Source organism: Lampetra fluviatilis, chromosome 3 (assembly GCF_964198595.1).
Source record: "Lampetra fluviatilis chromosome 3, kcLamFluv1.1, whole genome shotgun sequence".
NCBI lineage: Eukaryota > Metazoa > Chordata > Hyperoartia > Petromyzontiformes > Petromyzontidae > Lampetra > Lampetra fluviatilis.
In genome coordinates, this window is record NC_136277.1 from 19,786,008 (window position 1) to 19,803,506 (window position 17,499).

General features: G+C 39.9%; 1 protein-coding gene across 13 annotated transcripts in view; it reads left to right on the forward strand.

Moving 5' to 3' along the window:
- Nucleotides 1-17,499, forward strand: part of HERC1 (HECT and RLD domain containing E3 ubiquitin protein ligase family member 1) — a 127,002-nt gene that overhangs the window by 12,421 nt on the left and 97,082 nt on the right. For all 13 annotated transcript variants that reach the window (XM_078884591.1, XM_078884586.1, XM_078884649.1 and 10 more), the window contains 14 exons: nt 7-201; nt 1,502-1,813; nt 3,677-3,773; nt 4,902-5,045; nt 5,200-5,327; nt 5,719-5,863; nt 6,824-6,995; nt 7,461-7,595; nt 8,684-8,849; nt 9,778-9,903; nt 11,632-11,841; nt 13,168-13,320; nt 14,018-14,150; nt 15,789-15,980. In XM_078884591.1, coding sequence (XP_078740717.1) covers nt 7-201; nt 1,502-1,813; nt 3,677-3,773; nt 4,902-5,045; nt 5,200-5,327; nt 5,719-5,863; nt 6,824-6,995; nt 7,461-7,595; nt 8,684-8,849; nt 9,778-9,903; nt 11,632-11,841; nt 13,168-13,320; nt 14,018-14,150; nt 15,789-15,980 — 2,308 coding nt within the window. The remainder of the gene's footprint in view (nt 1-6; nt 202-1,501; nt 1,814-3,676; nt 3,774-4,901; nt 5,046-5,199; nt 5,328-5,718; nt 5,864-6,823; nt 6,996-7,460; nt 7,596-8,683; nt 8,850-9,777; nt 9,904-11,631; nt 11,842-13,167; nt 13,321-14,017; nt 14,151-15,788; nt 15,981-17,499) is intronic.

The following is a 17,499-nucleotide window of genomic DNA, read 5'->3' on the forward strand; positions in this document are numbered from 1 at the left end:
CTACAGGTTTGCCAAATGGCATCGGACTACACACGCTCCTGTGTGAATGCGGACGGGGGGCAGACCGGTGACAGCCCCGTTGTGTCGGAGACCAGCGAGGTGTACGTGTGGGGCAGCAACAGCAGCCACCAGCTTGCTGAAGGAGCCCAGGAGAAAATATTGCAACCCAAGATGGCATCGGGCTTTGCCAATGCTCAAACGGTACGGCCGAGTTGATTAATAATTCATCACCAATCCTATAAATATCGTGTTTGTTCAAAAGTGACTTGCACACCATCTATTTGGGCCAGCAGTTGTCTCTGGAAATCAATTGTTAGAAAAATGCCATGTTCTTCAGAGAATCTATATTTTTACGGTGTTTTTTTAAATAAGAAAAGTGCCAGTTTTTTTTATTTGTCTAAAGGGGTTTTTAATGGATAATATTTGATACATTTTCTACATGTGCCTGTCTAATAATGATTTTCTTGTCTTCATTCTATAACCTGAAAGGGCACATACTTTAAACTTGCCATGTTTCATTGTTCTTCAATAACACAAACAGTTTTCTTTGGATGTGCTCGAAGTAAATACTTATAAGTAAAACAAATTATATGTAGCAACAGACCACGTGAACATCTCAGAAACAGAATTTTTAAATGTTCCTGTGCAACTCCGGTATATGTTGTATGTTACACTGCAGGAGTCCTAATGCTTAAATAAATGTCAGGCTTAATATATAAAAAAAAAATGCAACACATTTATCATTGTATCATTGTGCCTCCCATCAGTGGTTCTTAACCTCTTTTGGTGTGGCAGGAACCATTTTAGACTACTGGTCTCTGACCCCCCTACCTCCCCCCAGCCCCACCATGGCACACCGATCTAACCTATAAATGAAAATGCGATGAACATTTCGGACTTGTTTCCTCTTGCTGCCACTCCCATCTTTCGTCTCGACCACTGGCCATCCCTTCTAGTGACATGTTCTGCCCAAGCTCACTTCTCTTATTCAAAGTTTAACATCCCTTAATGTCTGCAATTTCACGTTAAAATAAAGTACCAAACTATTCTTGGAAAGTAGTTTATTACTCTTGAAAGGTGACACCTCTGTGCCAGTTATTGCCTGAATGCAGTTTTGGTCAAAAGCCAACCATCATAGGTTGAAGCTTAAAACGGTGGCAGCTGCTGTCCGCGTTATTCAAAAGTTTAGAAAAAACATTGCATAAAATCACGGTACTTGTTGCATACAGAACTGCACATGTTGGGATATCCCTCTTGATAATAAACTTCATATATGGCTCAATCTTGATTTAGTGGAGTGGACATCATTAGCCTACTGGCTGCTGAGCCATTTTATTAATAATATCCCATGCACAGAATCCATGCCTCGGCCTGCACCTGCCTGGAAGACTTAAGAGCGTACCCCACTGGTTGAGAAACTCTGCATTAAATGATTATTTTACAAGGTCATCTTTTCAACTTGTTCCTGTGTGTAATTTTGAATATTTTCTTTCCTGGGCAGATTGAAGCGGGTCAGTACTGCACATTCGTCATTGCAGTCGACGGGTCGGTGCGAGCCTGTGGAAAGGGCAGTTATGGACGTTTGGGACTGGGTGACTCCAACAACCAGTCGACACTCAAGAAGTTAACCTTTGAGCCTCAGCGCGCCGTCAAGAAGATCTCGTCATCCAGAGGCTCCGATGGTCATACACTGGCTGTAACCATGGAAGGAGAAGTGTTTAGCTGGGGTGATGGTGACTATGGAAAGCTGGGCCATGGCAATAGCTCAACGCAGAAGTACCCCAAGCTGATCCAAGGGCCACTGCAGGGCAAGGTTTGTCCTGTAATTATATTCCTGGCAAATGGATCTGAAAGGCTTAAAATATATAAGTTGTCATACATTGTATGTGTTCCTCTTAATCCATTATTCGTGAATCATAGTAACAGTCCCGGAAGCATTACATTTTTGGGTTCGGCATATTTTTTTTTATTTTGGCATGAATTATTTCCAGAAGATCCACAGTCGCTCCATCATCCCCATGGATTAAGACTTTTTGGACACCAGATGACACCCGTTCAGTGTCATTACGGCTGGAAACGAAGTGTCCACGGTGTGGCACCACTTCCCATAAGGCACATTAAGTTTTAGCTTCTATGGAGCAGTATATTTGTGGAGCAATCTCCTGGTTCAAAAAGCAACAGAGCAGTTGACATTGCTTTTTATTTAGTTGCCTTCAATATGTAGTTGCTGCGTGGTGCTTATTGCAGCAATTATCTGTGCCTCCACTGCACCATTGATGTGAAATAAATTGTGGCTAATGCTTGTTCCATGCCTGAACTGTGGCATGAAGCTTTACGCTGACTGCTTCTTACTCGGCTTGGTCATCGAAGGAGATGCAACTTTTTGTGGTGAAGTGTGGAGCCACATGGGGATAAGGCAGCTCGTGTTACCATGGCCCTTGGATGCTTTAAACAATTAAAAGACACTTTCACCAACCTATGGATTTCCCTAACTAACCATAATGACATTTCTGCTTTGGAGGACAGATTATCCATGTTTGCAGGTGACGCCTCTCCTGTTTTATACATGAGATGCACGTGACCTGACAGTTTTTTTTGCACTCCATGGATTAATTGCTCGCCTGCTTGCATATAACGCTGGTAATGCTGAAGGCTTTTTTTCCCAGAAAAATGTAGTCCTTAAAAAAGTCCTCCAATCTGTATGCTAAATCTCCTACATCTGCAAATGTCTTGCGCTAGCTGCCACTAAGACCTTCATTATATACTGACTATTGAAATCCTCTACAAATCACTCACCTCCAAACTCCAGATTATCCAAAATTCCACTGCTAGACCTCTCACCTGCATCTGTAAATGAAACAACCCTACTACTTTAATCTCTCCAATGGCTCCCAATCCAATCCCAGATCATTTCAAATTACATTCCATCGACTTATCTTGGCTATCTTTCTTATCTTATCTAATTCTACTCCCCTCCACTCTTCACTCCATTAACCACGGCTTCTATAGAAGCGCCCAATTAATATTCGCTCTGTGGTGGATTGCTCTTTCTCGTCTGCTGACCAAATGGTCTCGAACTCCCTCCAACTCTCTGTGCAATTGACTCCCTGCTCCTGTTCAATTCCAAGCACAAGTTCTTATTTTTTCCTCTGTCTTTGATTGACTTCCTCCTATTAAAGAAATTGCCACCTGTTTCTACACATTATCTTGAGAATATAGTCGTATTTAGATGCATTCGTCTAAATTGTATGAAGTAATTGTATGTTGATCTCACAAATATTGCATTCCAGTTTTACCACCAAGGAGAGCCAGTGACTTATAATTGTGAACTGATGTAGATGGATCTACTGGAGATGTTTAGGATATAGGGCTCATGAATAAAATGCCTGCATTTTCAGAAAGTGTCTTAGAAGGGTATTGTATTTAAATTCAACTTGTAAGGAAGTTTCAATAGGAGGTGGGGCTTTTTCGTATTACGCCAACTGACTCTGAGCAAAACAAACATGTTCTTAATCTGACATTTGATACTGTGTATTAAAGTGACATTTGATCTACTAACTTTACCAACGTTGTTATATTGAACAAGTAAAAAAAAGATTCTCCAGTCTTCTTCAGTTGGCTGCAGTGAATATGGTTCATAAGGCGGTGTTAATACCAAATGGTATTCTTTTTGCAGGTGGTGGTGTGCGTGTCTGCTGGCTACAGGCACAGTGCGTCTGTCACGGAGGATGGGGAGCTGTACACATGGGGAGAAGGGGACTTTGGCAGACTAGGTTTGTTCTGTATACTGAGTAATATACCTTAAAAGAATAATATAATTTAATTGTCCAGAAAAGCCTCACTGAATCTGAAGAGTTTTTGAGGAAGGACTTGCATTGTGATGTTTGGCCAATTCCATTTTAAGAGTGTTTTGCATGAATCTGTTCCATTTAAAAATTAATATCATATATAGTTTTGAGTCTTTGTGAATTTGAAGCATTTTTTCTTGTTTATTTGTATTCATGTGCTCCAGAAAGAAAATTATTGACTTTTAAGCATTTTCCCAAACCCCAGTCTACGTGACCCACCACGCTATGTATTTCCACGTTTACTAATTTACTCCCCATTCAAATACAAATGAAACGCGTTCCACGCTGCACACGACTGACTATTGTTCAACACGTCCCAAGTTAAACACATCCCAAGTTAAACACATCCCAAGTGATGCGCTAAGCAATTAATGCTCAATCGTTCCATGAATGCAGATGGCATTAATTGCTTAGCACATCACTTGGGATGGGTAAAACAAGCATCGGGCACGTGCAGCCTGGAAGGAGTTAATTTGAATAGGGAGTAGACTGGTAAACATAGTATGGTATTTCACAAAGAATGGAGTTGCGGACACCCTGCTTTAGAAATACTGTATGGTAATAATTTTTTGTCACGTTTATAAAAAATTTTTTTTTTTACTTTTGGTCATAACATTCTTCGGACAATTTATCAAGGTTTTTCCCTGCAAAATGCAATACACATGGGAATGGAGAGTCATTTAAATATGTCACTAGACAATAGAATATTGACTCCTCTAGATAAAATGAATGTGTTTACAAAATACAGGGCGAGTAAGATATTTTCCTTTGCATTGACAATTATATAAAATTTTTCTTTTGCTGTTGTAAACACCAGGCATACAGCTGCTATATTTACAGTCACCACAGCACTAAGCGGGCCACAAAAATGCACAATTGCACATCACCAGAAAGGTCGTGATTTTAGAGACGATTATCCAAAAAGGTTTTATTTGCACATGTAATACACACACTAGAACGTTGGCGTACTAATCTTTGTATGGATTTGCAAGTTTTGTAATTTGGTTACCATATTCAAGGTTTGATCGTCATGGCATTTTGCTCAACTTTTAGGACATGGAGACAGCAACAGCCGGAACATCCCTACCCTGGTGAAGGACATTAGTAACGTGGGGCAAGTCGCGTGCGGCAGCTCCCACACAATTGCTGTGTCGCAGGATGGACGTATTGTCTGGTCCTTTGGTGGAGGAGACAATGGTACATTTTATGTTTAAGAATAATGTATTTTTATATGTATCGTTTTTTACTGCGTTTTAATATATATAAAACTGCCATATATAAATAAGAGGAAACAATTCTACAACAGGGGAAAACGGTATATAACCAGTTTTTATTTTGCTCCTTTTCACAGGAAAACTTGGTCATGGAGATACAAACAGAGTGTACAAGCCGAAGGTCATCGAAGCCTTGCAAGGGATGTTTATTCGCAAAGTTTGTGCGGGTAGCCAGTCGTCTCTAGCGCTGACATCCACTGGCCAGGTCAGAATGGGTTGGTTTGCACAAACCAGTTTTTAGTTTCTATTCTGTCCATTTTTAAAAAATGGTATTGCTAGTTCATTGTGAAGTCTGTTAAAGATAATTTTGTAACACTGTAAATTCAGTCCAAAATGTTAACTTATTGATTTTCAAAATGCATTTATGAAAATTACACCTCCACCTGCTTATTCGTAAGACTAAATGTTTAATACTGTAATGTAAAGATGCTTTTCTGAAAAATCAGAAATGTTATTAAAAATAAAAATGTTATTTAAATGAACTAGAATTGTTAACATCAAATGTAATTTTTACTTGAAAAGTTGTCATTGTATGCACGAATTTTAGTTAAAAGTGCCGAATAGTTTTTTTTTATCAGAGTTTGCATTTTTGACAGCTCTATGCATGGGGTTGCGGGGCCTGCCTTGGCTGTGGCTCTTCAGAGGCGACTGCCTTGCGACCAAAGCTCATTGAAGATTTGGCATGCACACGCATCGTGGACATCTCCTGTGGGGACAGCCACTGCCTGGCACTTACCCATGGTTAGTCCTGTTTAGCAATGGTGATACATTGTATTGATAATCTAAGGAGGCCTGGTAAGGGCTTGGATTGGTTATCACCACTCTTATAGGCAAGATGCTATGGGCTGTGTGGAGGCTACGGACTGTGGGGTATCCAGGAAATGGCAGTATCATAATCGGCTCAGGCCTCGCAGAGCGTTAATGTATTTCATCTGTTTGTGTATTTAATATATCTGTGGAGCTTTGATTGTTATTCCCTCGTATGCGTTTAGATTTCTCTCAGTACTGTGATTCCCTCCCACATGCCAATAGTTCTTTCATGAAATTGGCCAACTTCTCAATGGTTGGATGGCTCAAAGGTCAGCGTACAGAGGCAACGCATCTGAGATCCTGGGTTCGAATCCAGGTTTCAGCCACTCATGATTTCACTGTCTTCTCCAAGTTGGTTTAGGCCTAGTCACTAATGACTGCACACAAACCATAATATTTGTTTTAGCAGAGGCTAAACTACAGTTCCTGAGAAGAAAAACACTATTTGTCTTGCCATTCTGCAACCACCTCTTTGTAGAGCACATGGGAAAGTGTGTCCTTCTATTGTGTAAAGGATGAAAATTCCACTTTAAGGATATTTTAGAAGTCCTGACATATGGAACACCCTGCTCTTTGTTTCACGATATGAAGCAGATAGCATAGTTGGAATGCATTGGAGGACAAAAAACAAACCCATCCCAAAGTACGACCCTTCTGAAAGACTCCAGACAAATTCAAGTTTTCCTGTGTAAATCCTTTGCATTATTGTCATGAACTTTGATTGTATACATGTATTTACATTGTTTTAAAGCAGATCGACTTTCATTTGTACGATTGTGTTGGGTATTTTCACTTTCAGATTTGTTCCAGGAAGGTGCCATGTGTTAAGCAAAATGACATTTACTTGACTGACATTCAAAATGAGTCCTTGTGTGGTGCGGTGCTTGACAGATAACGAAGTGTACGCATGGGGTAACAACTCCATGGGGCAGTGCGGGCAAGGGCATTCAACCAGCCCTGTGACCAAGCCCAAGAAGGTGATGGGCATGGATGGGATTTCTGTACAGCAGATCTCAGCTGGCACCTCGCACAGCTTGGCATGGACTGCTCTGCCTACAGACCGGTATTATCTTGAGGCTTAACTGTTAGGCGATTACTTGTTATTTTTGTGACCTGTCAAGTATTTTCAAAAAAATTCTTACGTTTGCTTGATGTGTTGCGATGGAAGTCTATAAAGCATTAATTTTAGCCGTACACTATATTATTAATAAAATAATGTTAGGGTACTTTTTTAACATTCGTAATGGGAATGTAAGGTATAGGAACAACTACAGGGTCCTGAAAATGTAGGGACACAATGACGAGGTATCCTGCGTTCAACTGCATTGACCACAATTAGTTTATAGCCACTTTCATTTGGAAAACAGCCCAGCAAGCATGCTTTATCCTAAATTGGGAATACTTGTTCTGATGATGTAAATATGATCATTTTAATTAACCATAGTTTGTTCTACATTGGTTGCTCAAATATAAAACGAAAGTACTCTATAATGAGTTCATTTAATGATCATAGCTTCTGAACCATCAGGCAAGTGGTTGCCTGGCACCGACCATTTTGCGTGGACCTGGAGGAAAGCACCTTTTCACACCTGCGCTCCTTCCTGGAGCACTACTACGACCGCATCAACAGCGATGTTCCACCCACTCCTTTTCCTACATCAAGGTAAATGCATTACATTTTGATTGAAGAGCATGGATCGGTAACATTCTGACAAACGTGTAAAGCCAATTGATTCAACTGTTGCTGTGTGGTTGTTATAAATGACGGAAATTAACAAACACAAAATTATTCCTGTGGATTATTCAATTACTCATCAAAATATGCATGTCAGAATATAATACTTCGTGTCAAAAACTTGGATATACATATCACTTGTAATAACATCTTTCTAGGTAAAAAAAACTTGTTGCAAAACCTAAGTTCTTTCGTCACATAGGGTTTTCGTCAAAAGATAGGAAAAATAACTTTATTTGAATCCAAATTGGCCTTTTCTTTTTAACAATATGAATAATGCACGGTTTTGAAAATGCATTTAGTTTTACTTTTCTCCCGAAAATCATGTTTCCAGTAGTAAACTCCTGGTTGTAACTGTATTTGGATGTAATCTATCACAAGCAGCTTATTTCGATTATATTAATTTTTTATGTTTTAAATGTAATCAAACAGGTGTTAAGATGTTTAAACAGCAAACAGAAACCTTTTGCAAGGAATCCTGTCTGCATTAACCACACATACGTGTGGTGAACATGCAAAAAAACACATGCTCTGGGTAATAATGTATGATTGTCTTTGAAACTGATTGGTCCACACCAGAGACAGCCATCTTTATGACCTAGTCTCAAACAGTGTTAGACCAGAAAACGCCAAAAGACGTTCCATTAGGTTTCTGTTTGGTGGTTTAACATCTTAACACCTGTTTTATTGCCAGACAGGGTAAATACAACCTATTATTATTATTATTGCTTATTTTGACTTCACTTATTTACTGTATTCTAAATGCATTTGTCCCAAAATATATATTTTATCCTCTATACGAGTAAGATATGTTTTTGGAAGGATGCAAACCTGTCTTCCTTACTGATTTTTCAAATTAACCTTATTTGGAAAGGACACTTAGTCTAATGAAAACACGCATTACAAAAAGATGAATATGTATCCATCGTCGTTATTTTCATTTGTCAAATGAGTGCCACGTGTTGTTGCATTGGTGTGCAGAATTGAATTGAGATGCTGTTTGGCTGTGTTCTCAGAGAGCATCACCACTTCGTACTGCTGTGCCTCAAGTTGCTGTCCACCCACCTGTCGCTGGCCATGGCAGGTGGGGTGGCCACCAGTATCTTGGGGCGGCAGGCAAGGCCCCTCCGTAACCTGCTGTTCCGACTCATGGACTCCTCGGTGCCCGACTCCATCCAGGAGGTGATGTTGTTTTGTGGCTGCAAACGGGAGTCTTTTGAAAGTTGCATATTAGTATAAATGCATTTGCTGCTGAAGAGTAACGTAATAATTGACCCTTTCCCATTCCGAGACGTCTGCAAGTTGCAGGGTGGGTCCTGTTCAACATTGAATCTAGGAATATGCAAGCAGTTGGCGTTAATTTTATTTAGAGGCATTATTCTCACTGCAGAGAACTGTCGTGACACAACCGCACTCTATGATAGCTGGCGCAAAACTGTGCCACACCCTACCCCACATGGCCTTGTGGGAGGCTTGGTACAATTCAAGGTTTTTTAATTTAGTTTTTCTTCCTATTCCATCCGGATGATGTATACGTGTCATCCGAACGGAATCCGAAGAAAAATCATTGGAATGGAAAAGCGTTAATTACAACATTTAAGTGATACTGATTTTAATCACTGAAACTTTTGAACCCTTGTGGACTCTTTGTTTCTGGTGACGTTTATTCAAATTTATCTTCATGAACCTTTGCGGACTTTTATATGCATAACACTTTGTGTAAATAGGATCCTTTTAATTTTGCTAGAACAAAGTTTCCCCTATTTTGACAAGCCTAATATGGTTTAAAATGAATGTTTTATTAAGCTGTAGTAAGGGCCATGTCACCTTCATAGATTGTCATTATTCAATGTATAAATGGAGCAATGAGACTAGCTCCTTTGTGAATCAAGATTGATTCATTGTGGCATTGCAGCTATGTGGCAAGTATATGGCAAGGCCTTCTTCCATCAGTGGATAGAGCATGGCCAAACAGATGGATGATCGGATAATAGGGTGGCATATGGAATTAAGTGTTTCCTGTGGGTAGATAGTCTTAAATCCTTAAGTCTTTTTCTTATGGGTTGCTGTGTCTTCTAAACTAATTACATGTTTTCATGGTGCATAGCAGGCAGTTATTGAAACCCTGTCTGTGGGTGCCTCCATGCTGCTGCCCCCACTGCGAGAGAGGATGGAGCTCTTGCACTCACTGCTGCCGCAGGGCCCTGCCAGATGGGAGAGTCTGTCCAAGGGACAGGTTGGTATTTTACTTAATCTTGGTTATGTTTTTTTGAAATCACAAATTATGCACAATGATCCACCCATTTTACTTTTTGAAATTATGTATTATTTAAATACAACTGGGAAGTATGTGTTTGATATTGCTTAATTTCTTGTACTTTTCTGCATCATTTAAAATTGGACACATTAACAGTCACAAGAATTGAAATCTCTTGCATAATAGCCTGCTGTACTATGAACCAGGCAACCCGAATTTGGTTCCCAGAAATGACTAACAGTGTTGAGCGGTCATATCTGTACATATGTATCTCTGTAATTATTCACCATTGTCGTTCAGCTTGGGATGGACACATGTGAAAAAGAGCTTCCTAACTCGTTGGGTTCTTCCTGCTTAAATAACATGTCTGTACCGATCCTGGCTCCCCCCTTTACCAGCCCCCACTGACCAGTGTAATTAAGCATGGTCAAACAATCCTTGTGACCAACATGGGATCAGGAATAGTTTTTTTCTCAGCATTAGGTTGACAAAGGGTTGTACATTTGCAATCATAATAATAGTTATGAGGATTACATTTTTAATAATAATAATTCGGTCTTCAAACCTCTCTTTCAAAAGGTTCATTCAATGGTGTGTTTGAAAATTCCACGAATTTTTGGGGCATTTGGCCACTGAGCCAAAAGCAATAGAACAAATCTAATGTTACATCACTTATTGCCTTCGTGACACCAATAGGTCGGTGCACAATGGTAGTCCATGGCCAACTTCCAATTTTGTCTGTCCTTGACTATAGTTTATCTGCATCCAGTAGTGTCCACCCCATTTCTCAGGCCTCCCCTGTGCATTTTCCCCATCGAGGTGTCCATAGAAAAGGATTTTAGAAAATCTCTTTGCCCATCTGGAGTGTGTGCGCAAAGCACGAACTAAGTGCACAAGGGACCTTATCGCTCAACTGCCTTCACTGTACCCAAAACCAAGACTATTTTGGCAGAGTGCTGTTTTTCCATGGCTGCCCGAGGCATCTGTAATTTCATCCTGCTGGGCAGGCAGGGTGACGCGGTAGTAACACTCGTGCATTGCATCTAGAAGGGCCAGGGTTCAATTGCCGACTCAAGTGCCTTTCTATGTGGAGTTTGTATGTTCTCCCCCTGTTTATGCATGGGTTTCCTCCGGGTTCTCCAGTTTCCTCCCAAAGCCAAAAAAGAACAAACAATGTAATATATATTGGCCAAACATCCCAATGCTCAAACATTACCTGCAATTTTCTTTAATTTAATGAAATAAATATAAACTCCCTACTGTGAAAATGTGTCGGGACCCTCCTGAAAAAGTCATGAGACTATCTGAAGCTTTTGTGTGTAAACAAGTGGAAAAGTAAACCAAATATGCAGCATCCAACCCACTCTCACTTTAGAGATAGTTGACCTGGCATTTTCTAATTTGTATACATAAATAATATTATTTTGACAGCCATCTCTGTTGTATATTCACACTACCTCTTTTTATATTAACATTGTTTTTTGTCCTGCCTGGTTATTCCTGGTATCTTCTTCAATATAGTCATCACAAACAACAACGCTTCATTGGAAGCTGTACTACATGAATTAATCCACTTCATTCGGAAGGAAAATGTATAATTACAACTTGCAATCAAAGATATCTCATTTACTCGAGTGACAAAGAATGTTTCTATTGGGTGTTATTTTTGTAAGAAAACTTAATTTTTGTTCTGACCTTGTTTTTCAGAGGATGCAGCTGGATATAATCTTGACAAGCTTGCAGGATCACACTCATGTGGCCTCACTCCTGGGCTACAGTGCTCCAGCAGACCCCATTGAAGGCCCATCACCTGGCCCTAGTCCCACAGATACTGACCTCCCTCACACGGGTCAGCCCGACACTCACCTTGCCGAAGTGCTCATGAAGACGCTGCTTCGCAATATGGGCTTCTACACGGTGTGTTGGGGGCGTGAAATGTAGAAGAGTCTGTGGCCAACAAAAGTATGTAGGCAAAATTTTGTATGCTATCTTCAGCAGTCGCCTTTGTGATGGAAATGTATGTTCGGCACAAAGGGTAATTGTGCCTCAATAGTGCCTCAAATTTGTAATTTGAGGGATATTTTCCTCTCATCATCAAAATGTCACTCTGTTATACTTCACACTTGTGTTGCAATGTCGAACCCATCCCCCTTGAGAAAAATACTCTAAATTTTTTCGTGAACCTTTTACAAATAATTTTGGCCAATGAAAATGCTGTTCACTTCACATTGACCAGCACAGTTAATGGTCAAAAAAGTCAAGTGTCACCCTGCCCCAAAGAATGTGGGGTGATGTTGATAGCCCTCAGCTAGGAGTAGAAATTCCCCATTCCTGTGGTAGCAATATAACTGATAGGACCATAAAACGTAATTTGTTATTCAGGTGAGAGCCCATTGAGATTTATTTAATAAGTACAGGTGCTTTCAAAATTAGTTTTTGGGCTTTAACACATTGGCAGCCTACTCCCCAAACATATTTTACAAGGTCCATAAACTTTGTTTGAATAACACCATGGAGTTCTTTGGTAATTGCATAAAGTAATTAAATAGTTGGCTGTGAGAATTGACCACTCTGGAAAACTAACCCAGCTGTAAGTGCACTATTCACTGGTTTGGCCGGTTTTGATACATGCATTAAGATTTTGTTTCTTGCAGCCCTGAAAAATTATAAACTCTACAATTTTTGTATAGATGGAATGGCGGTGTAATATTTACATTTGTGCATAGATATTTCTGAGAAATGTTTCGTTGAAATATTGGTAATGTGTATGTATGAACTGAGGAATTTATTGCAGTAATGCACTTCCAATTATGTGGCCGTGATCTCGGTGTCTTCTTTTAAGTGCAAAAGTACTGTCCATATATTGCAGAATTTTACATATTAAGCAATGGTGGAGTGGTAACGTAGTTAGTGCACTGTGCTATGAACCCGGTGACCTGAGTTGGTTTCTTCACCATCGCTCGCATCGATGGCGAATTTTATATCCTAACCAGTCCAGAGGCCATCCCCCCACCTCCCCTGCTCTGGCCAGCATAATGAAGGGTGATCAAACAACCTCAATGACCAATATAATGAGGAGGTCTTCATCGAGCAAGTAGCTGGACTAAGGGCTGTAAATATGTTCATATCAAGCAATGCTTTAAAATGTATCGGGCAATGCAAAATATAAAAGATTCAACTTTTTGAATTTTGCAAAAAACTGTCAATATGCTGTGATTGAACATCGAGGTATATTCCCTGCAGGAGCAAGCATTTGGAGAGCTGGAGAAGAACAGTGACAAGCAGAATGCCGAGATGTCGCCTTCCGACAGCAACCCACCTGCCCATCTCCATGAGCTTCTGTCTTCCCTTCACAAGCAGTTGCTGGCCTACTGCCATGTCAACAATGTTGCCGAGGTTAGAGCTTAACCTGTCGTGCTATGTGGTCATTCTTTGTCAGTGTTGTTTAAGAATATATAAATAAAATAGTGTTTAATCTTGTAAGGTAGGTTTAAACCCAGTTGATATGTATTTTTTTAAGGAAGACCTGAGAAGACCTAACCAAAGGGGTTTTATTAAAAAAATTGTGTGTGCATTTTAGTTTTGTGCACATGCCAGCTCGCAGGCTATGAAAACCACCTGTACAACGAACAAGACGTGTGCATAAGACATGATGTTGGCGGAAAAATGCTCAGTTGGGTTCATTGTCAGTGATGAAAATGGAGTCGGCTTGCTTGCACAATTTTAATGAGTTACTCTGGCAGTGTTTGTACATTGAGTACATATGTAATCCTCAAGCATAGTTATAACAGTCTACACATGTGTGGGGAACCATAGTGTTTTACAAAATAACAATTTAAAAAGGCATTATTACACGGCATGCCCGCCTTGTGCAGGTTTAGATGGTTACGGTCGTATATTGTGCTCCATGGTTTATTTTTTTAAACAACCAATTGAGCCCATTTGAAAACGGCTAATCATGGCTGCTTTAAAGCAAATAAATAAGCCACCTATGGGGAAGGTTGTACATCAACACTGAATATTCTGTCCAATGACTTGCTACTGCTCCTAAGTACTATGTATCATCTGGCTTTGTCGTGTGTGCTACTTGCAGACATCCAGCAGTGTGGCCCTCCTGCACAAGCATCTGCAGCTGCTGCTTCCTCATGCAGCAGAGATCTTCGCACGCTCTGTGTCCCTGTTGAGGGAGACTCCCCGCAATGGCAGTGTGAGGGACAAGTTGAGAGGTATGAATTTCATGTGGTATTTGTATATATAAACCATTGTCGTTTTGTCATTTCCTCACTTGAGTTTTATGTGCTTGGCTACATATGTGAAAAGGTACCACGTTTACGAATTTAAAAAAAAATTGCACGTGAAAGTCTCCTGTTTATAAATTCTTAAAATGTATAGTTGTATGAAGATAAGTAAGTTGTACAATGAACTCTGGTTCTTTTGGGTCGAGGATTAACTGTGCTTGCTAAACAATGAACATGGCTTATTCCATGCTTAATCATGCCTTTCACAAGCAAGCTGAGTCTCTTACTAGCTGCTGTGTGAATGATTACTTTAGAAAACAATAAAAATGTATGAAACATTATATATATTTACACCCATTCTAGGTGAGTAAACAGTAAATATGTTTTTATAGCCTAATTTGCCTGTTTTTATATTTGTTTTGTGTTTTATCTGCCATCCCTCCCCATTACTCCAGATAATCTAGAATTGACTATTGTTATTAGTATGAATGTGTTTGTTATTCCTAAAAGCAAGATACGTGCAGCCTCGGTTTACTGTACTGCACCAAATAATTCCTGAATTTGTTTAGAATTTATAATAAAAATGTTGACAACTCGGGATGAATTGAAAATTAATACATTTTTAAATCTAAGTAAATGTAACTATCGCATGATGCTGTACAAAGCACAGGAAATGTGCCTTACTGGGCAGAAAAGCAGATATTTATGGTGTATTCAAGTAATGCGTTTATTATGTGATATCTACAGCTACGCTTTGCAACTTCGATACATGTACAGCTATGTGTGGAAACTGAGTTGCGACAAGGGTTTAAGATTAGACTGCTATGATTATTTGGGCTCTTGCACGTTGCGTGTTTCTCAAACTCGCATTACATTTTTAATTAATGAGCATCCTCAAATCACAACTATGTATGGTGGCTGGCACCATCTAATTCATGTAAAGTGTAATAATCTTTAGCATACAATATTCTATAATGCAGCGTTCAGAGCTAAATGGCTGCTTTTGCAAAAGGGAGTGTAGAGCTTAGGGTGTTGGCTGCTAGTAATGTAATGTGAAATCAGTGCAACTTGCTTTTGCATGAGTGCATCCAAGCTTTCCAGTATAAAAGTGTGTGCTTAATAACTGCTGGAATATAAAAAGTCGAATCTGTTTTCTATTCACACAGGCAAGGGGTGACACCCATCACTTTGTTTTACAGCTCTGAGCCAGAGGGGAAAATTTCACATTTCTGTGTTTGTGTACGAATCTCTATAGCACAACCACTATTTACTTCTGACGAAGTGATAATAAATTTTCTCCACCATTGAGGGATGAATTTCTCTCAGCCATGGTTTTCACTCGCAACCTTCCGATTACGAGCTTCATCTTTTAACCCATCAGTTTATACACTGGGATATGCAAGCACACTTTTTTGCACAAACTCAAAACATTTAGGAGATGCATGCAAGATTCTGTGTATACAAGCTAGGACGAATGCAAATGTGTTGATTTTCATGTTGTGCAGGGTTTTCACCTGTACGAAATTGCATCCTGACTTGCATGCACTTCAAACGGGGGGGGGGGGGGGAGTTTACATTGCCGATAAGTCATAACGCAGCCTCGTGCTTCATATTGTCTTCCTTCAGATGTATTATATAGCTCGGCAGCGGGCAGCATGCTGTGCCAGATTGTGAACTCGCTGCTGTTGCTCGCGGTGCCTGTGGTGCGGCCACTGCTGAGCCATCTGTTGGAACTGCTGCCTCCACTGGACCGCCTCAATCGCCTGCTGCCAGCTGCCCATCTACTCGAGGAGCAAGAGCTGGAGTGGCCAATGCATGGTACTGGTGCAGCAATTCCTAGATGTCTTCCCCCCCCCCCCCCCAGTTTATTATTGTAGGTACGGTGATCTTTGCTACAAAGACGCACCCTGGATAGAGGCAGTATGGTGCACGCAGTTGACTGGAATGTGACTCCACACAAATTGTGTTTTTCATCAGACCGTGTTGTGGGAGTTTAATTCAGTCAAATGTTATTTTGATGATCGATGAAAGGTGGGTGCAACGGTGGTGCAGTGGGTTCGCACATCGTGCTACTAACTTGGTCATCTGAGTTTCTTTCCCAGCCACGGCTGATATGAGTGGTGGGTAATGTCTGACCTGGTCTTGACCTCCCTCTTTACAGTCCACACTGACTCGTGGGGTAAAGTGTGCCTAAACAACCTCCACGGGGTAGGGAGGCCTTTTTCCATGAAACTATTTTTAAAAATAGTTGACAGATGTGAGGGCATGATGATAAAGGTCACCTGTAATCCTTTGCACTGGTCATCTTCTTTTCACCAAGGATATGAAATATTTTTCAATTTCATAAAGGAGGTTGTTAAAGCAGTACATTTGTACTACTAAGACAGAGGATAACATTCAATGGATTGTGGCATTTTGGTGTCGCTACTTCTCTTTTCTTGTTGCATGAAATATATTTGGTTTTCTTTTTTGCATTTTAAATCGAAGAAAAAATTTGGTAATATTGAAAAAAACTTTTTTTGTATAGTTATTTGTTTTATTCGTTGATTTTAATCATTGTTCTTCATTGGTTAAAGACATTTTTTTCAATTTGATATCCATATACTGGCAAACCATTTTCCACTGGTACACTGTAGATGATGAACACATTTGTCTCATCTGCTGCATGCCATTTTGGGAGCTATGAGGCAAAATAAAAGTACGATTCTTCATAGTACAATGGACCAGACATTTCAGGCCTTTGTATGTTTGAAGCCTTGTAGCACTTGCTATTGTACGTCTATGTTTCAGGAAACTTTCGATGCACTACAAGTTTTGCAGTTCATGACTCGTAAACCAAATGTTGTTTTGGACCCCTCTGGGCTGCTTTATTGCAGATCCGGTGGGGAAGTGGAGAGAGAGAAGATGGGAGAGAGATGGGGGGTGATAAGGGCGATGAGGTCTATTTTGGAGAAATAAAGTTAATGATCTAAAACATGAAATAAGGATATTTTTACATAACTTAATTTTACATGTCTGCTCTTAAATGTTGGTGGGAAATAATTAGATAAATCGGTGCACAAAATCTTATTCATTTCATTTAGTTTTGTTGTTTTTAGGTCTCTACTTCAGAGCACCTAGTTAACGAGTTATTTTTATTGTAATGTGCATTTAAAAATATATATATTTATCATACTACTTGGCAGATTTATAAACAAAACTAATTCAATAAATATGTCTACAAAATTATGCTCAATCTTTGGGCTACAAGCCTTGAAGAGCTTTTATGTGCAGTTAGTGGTGCATGAATGTGCTTGGTCTCCTTAAGGGCTTACAAGCTTCCTTTACCAACCCCAGA